The sequence below is a fragment of the Echinops telfairi genome, unplaced genomic scaffold (assembly GCF_000313985.2).
Source record: "Echinops telfairi isolate 266 unplaced genomic scaffold, ASM31398v2 ScPeMD7_7473;HRSCAF=8511, whole genome shotgun sequence".
Lineage (NCBI taxonomy): Eukaryota > Metazoa > Chordata > Mammalia > Afrosoricida > Tenrecidae > Echinops > Echinops telfairi.
Genome location: NW_022111377.1, coordinates 14,212,706 through 14,216,567, shown reverse-complemented (window position 1 = coordinate 14,216,567; position 3,862 = coordinate 14,212,706). Strand labels below are relative to the sequence as shown.

Sequence of the window (3,862 nt, the reverse complement as noted above, 5' to 3'; positions counted from 1 at the left end):
TGTGCCACAGAAGGAGGCGCCACCTGGTCTGGCGCCATTCTTAGCATCCTTCTTATGGCTGAACCCATTGTTGCAGTCACGTGCCGATGGAGACTGTGGTAATACCAAAACCAAATTCATGACTGTGGAGTCTATGCCAACTCGCAGAAAGGCTATAGGATAGAGTAGAACTTCCCTACTACGTGTTTACAACGTTGTAATCTTCATAGAAGCCAGCTGCAAGATCTGTTTCCCATGGAGTAGCTAGTGAGCTCAAAACGCCCATCTTTTGGCAAGCAGCCAAGTCAGCCTGGTGCCAACAGAGCTCCTTTTCATAGCAAGCATAGGAAAGGTAAAAGGGGAACATTTCCCAGGGTCCTAAACTATGTTTGCTTTGGAGACAATGGTATTACACTTCTTGTTGCATTAAGTCACATGTAAGCTAGCCAAAATTTGACTCAATATTTTAGGTCTTGATTCACCATTTAATTCTCAGAATTCTTCAAGACACGAATACTTCTCATCCTCAGATTTTGTTACGAAGCTCTCTTGTAATCAGCACGGGTTGCAAGGGCAGATTCTTGCCAGCCCAGAAATGGTTTGAGTTTTATGAAAGTTAAAATGATTTATGGCTTATTATTTTCTAAATATGAGTGTTGAGACACACTATTTAGTTTGGGCAACTATGTTTCAGGTAGTCACACAAGACATTCAATTCCCCGAATAACTTCATTATGTGATAATGAGCTTTTAATCATAAAAGAGAATCCCACAATAACTTGTTAATGATCTCCAACTACTACGACACAAAAGAAGACAGCTATGTTTCTCCATTCAACTTATTTCACCACAACAATGTATTCAAAGTATAAGTCTTCACATATGAGAGATGCTGTAAAAAAACGTTGGATGTGTATTTAGTTAATTTCAATTAAAAACTAGGTTCATAGTAAACTCTAAGTATTGTAAATTTATACCCATTTCTAAGGATTAATTTGAAATATCTTAAAGTATTCCATCAAGGAAAACCAAAATATTGTGGAACTTGTATCTGAAAGATTTGGAGGGAAACTGAAGGAAGAAATTAGCAGTTTCTCTGCCCTCTGGTGGCAATGAAATTAACTGCAAACCTGACTAAAGTAATGCATAATAAAATGTCCCTGTTATGAAATCAGATTTATTCATCTTTGCCAAAATGTCTGCAATAAAAATCCTGGTTGCTACATGCCAAATTTTAGGGCTGTTGACTTTTTAAAAAGTGTCCTGTCTTGAACTTTCAAAGAGACTGCTTTTCAAAGGAAACTAGTTTTTCTTCAGTTTCACCTGATTGCATTTTACATATTCAGCAGGTTAGTCATTTTATTCCAAGATTTTCCCCATAAATGTATTTGTAGATTTATGTTCGAGAAGGATGGTACTTTGATTTATATTCAAAGCCTCCAAAAATCTGCCAAGACATTTAAAACTATTTTTTATAAAATCTTATATATAGGTTTCTCCAGGTATTTCCCTCCAGAAATATTGGATTGATTTAAAATACCAGTATATTTATGTTGAATAATGTAGGGTTTGCATTATTAATTATTTGGGCAATTTTAAAGTGCAATGAATTTCATCCTCAACCTAGGAATTTAGGATAGCATTGCCTGTGTGTGTAAGATAAATACGTGTGTATTCGTGTATGTGTGTGTATATAACAGTACTTTCTCGGTTATGTAATAATAGTTTAAAAGTTTGGGAAAAACAACTAAACATTTGCTGACCTTTCTTTTCTTTTCTAATTGCAAATGCATGATTTCTTTCTAGGGCCAGAGAAGTTTTCAAACAAACAATTCAGTGCACCTTGGCACACACACCTCTCAAAACCTCCAGCATGATGAAGTAGATTACTTTTCGTAAGCATTTATTTATACCATGAACATGCCCATGCACCTTTTTAATGCGTTGTGTGCCAGACGGGTTAAACTATTTTTGTTTAACAGATGAACAGCATCCGAAAAATGAGTGGGGGTATAATCTACTGGCATCCATAGTACCTAGCAAGAACAATTATAAATGACAGAGACACATCAACAAGGAAATGTGCGTCCTGTTCTCAGCTTGCAAAGGACTGCACTGGGTCTTCCAGGGCCACAGCCACACCTCTGAATCATGAATAAGGAGTGCCGAGTCAGCACTTGTGCTCTCTAAGCGAATGTAAACCAGGGACAGCAGGGCGTGTTGGCTAATGTCTTCTAAGTCTCTGCTTGGGGAAATCTCATTCGAAGGCTTCCTTCAAGATTTACCTTATCTGGAAGCTCCAGGAGCAATTCCCAGCCTTCCCGTGGTGGACTCTCAGGTTGATGCTGGGGAGAGCACTCCTTTGCATTTCCCTTGATCCCAACCAGAAAGTTTCTGTCCTTCACCTTTTCCCCAAGGGTTTGTTAGCTTTTGTTAATGTTTACTTTGTCTTTATTTTTCTCTCTCTTACACACTCACTTACTCTCTTCACCAGTGAGACGAAGGAAAGAGAAGTGGGTGCCAGGTTTGCAATGGGAGAGGCTAGGATCCTGGCAGCTAGACCTCCTCCAATCCCAGCGCCTCACCAAGTGCTGGCCTGGGGCTTGCCTCGTGCTAGGTTAAAGACTTAGGGGTGCAACGCCCCGCAGAAGGCTCACCTGGCTAATGCTAGAGTTGCAAGCCCTGCCAAGGGGGAGGGGGGTTGGAATTGTGGGGGAGTGCTGATCAGGACTGAGAAGTAGGGCAGTCTCAGGGCACGCCAGGAATCCCTGGCTCCATCGGGCCAGTCTGAGAAACTGCCAAGCACAGGACATCAGAGCAAGAGGTGGGTCCCAGGAAATGTGCCTGCCCTCATCTCTCTCACCTCCTCCTCCCCTTCCCCAACATCACCGACCCTGCCCCACTCCTAGAAGGAAGAAAGGAACAAGGCTGGAATCACAGAGGGAGCGAGGAGCGATCGCGGGGAATTTTCGGTGGAGAGGAGACTTGCTATCCCCAGGGATCACTACATCAACCCCCCCACGCCCCCCACCACCCGTGCACCCGCCGAAGTTTATCCGAGCGGCGGGGAATGGAGAAGGAGCCCGCCAGGAGGCAGCTCTGGGATGCCAGCTACCGGGCGATGTAGCCACCGAGGTTTGCCCCTCCATCAGAGCCCTCTAAGCGACTTGGTGGGGAGACTGTACCAACTCCTGCCTCTCGGATGAGGCATGCCCCAAATCCTCAAGAACACTCCCCACCCCCGACTCCCTGCCACCCATTTCTTCGCAAATGCGGAGTCCCAAAACGCAACTGCAACAACTTTCCCCAGGGCAGAGAGGCTGGGAGTGGGATGCCGAAGAGGACGCCAGCGGGGACCCCGGAGGGACCCAGCCACCGTGCACCTTACCATTGATGCGGTCGCGGCGCTCCGCTCCTGCCAGGAGAAACCGGTCCACCAGAAAGTGGCAGAGGAACACAACTCCAGCAGCCGCCAAGTCGGCCCTCGGGAACCTAGCCATGCCGCCGGCCAGACCTGCCTCCCTTGGGGCGCTCGTCCTTCCCGAGGGGGGCCCAGTTGCTCTCGGGCTCCAGGTGGGAGTCGGGGCCACCGGGCCCGGCTCTGTCAAGTTTCTGGGCGGGAGCGGCGCGCCACTGGCCCCTTGGCACCCCGGGGTCCGGAGGCGGCGGGAGGGACGTGCCCGAGGGGCGCAGCCCTCGCGGGTCCTCTCTCCTCTCCACTGGCCGGTCTCGCGTCCTCAGCCACGGAGCAACCACCGCGGGAAGGAACGGCCACTCGCCGCCTCAACTCTCCGCTGCGCACAGGCGATGCCACCCCAGCGGCCGCCGACGCTGACTGCCGAGTCCCCGCGACCGACGCGCTCCACCGGCTTCCACGAGAGCG

The 3,862-nt window shown here is 47.6% G+C and overlaps 1 protein-coding gene across 1 annotated transcript in view; it reads right to left on the bottom strand.

Moving 5' to 3' along the window:
• PLXDC2 (plexin domain containing 2) overlaps positions 1-3,782 on the bottom strand; it is a 446,078-nt gene extending 442,296 nt beyond the window's left edge. The window contains exon 1 of the mRNA XM_013008120.2: positions 3,368-3,782. Coding sequence (XP_012863574.2) covers positions 3,368-3,479 — 112 coding nt within the window. The 5' untranslated portion in view covers positions 3,480-3,782. The remainder of the gene's footprint in view (positions 1-3,367) is intronic.
• Between the last annotated feature and the right edge of the window lie 80 nt (positions 3,783-3,862).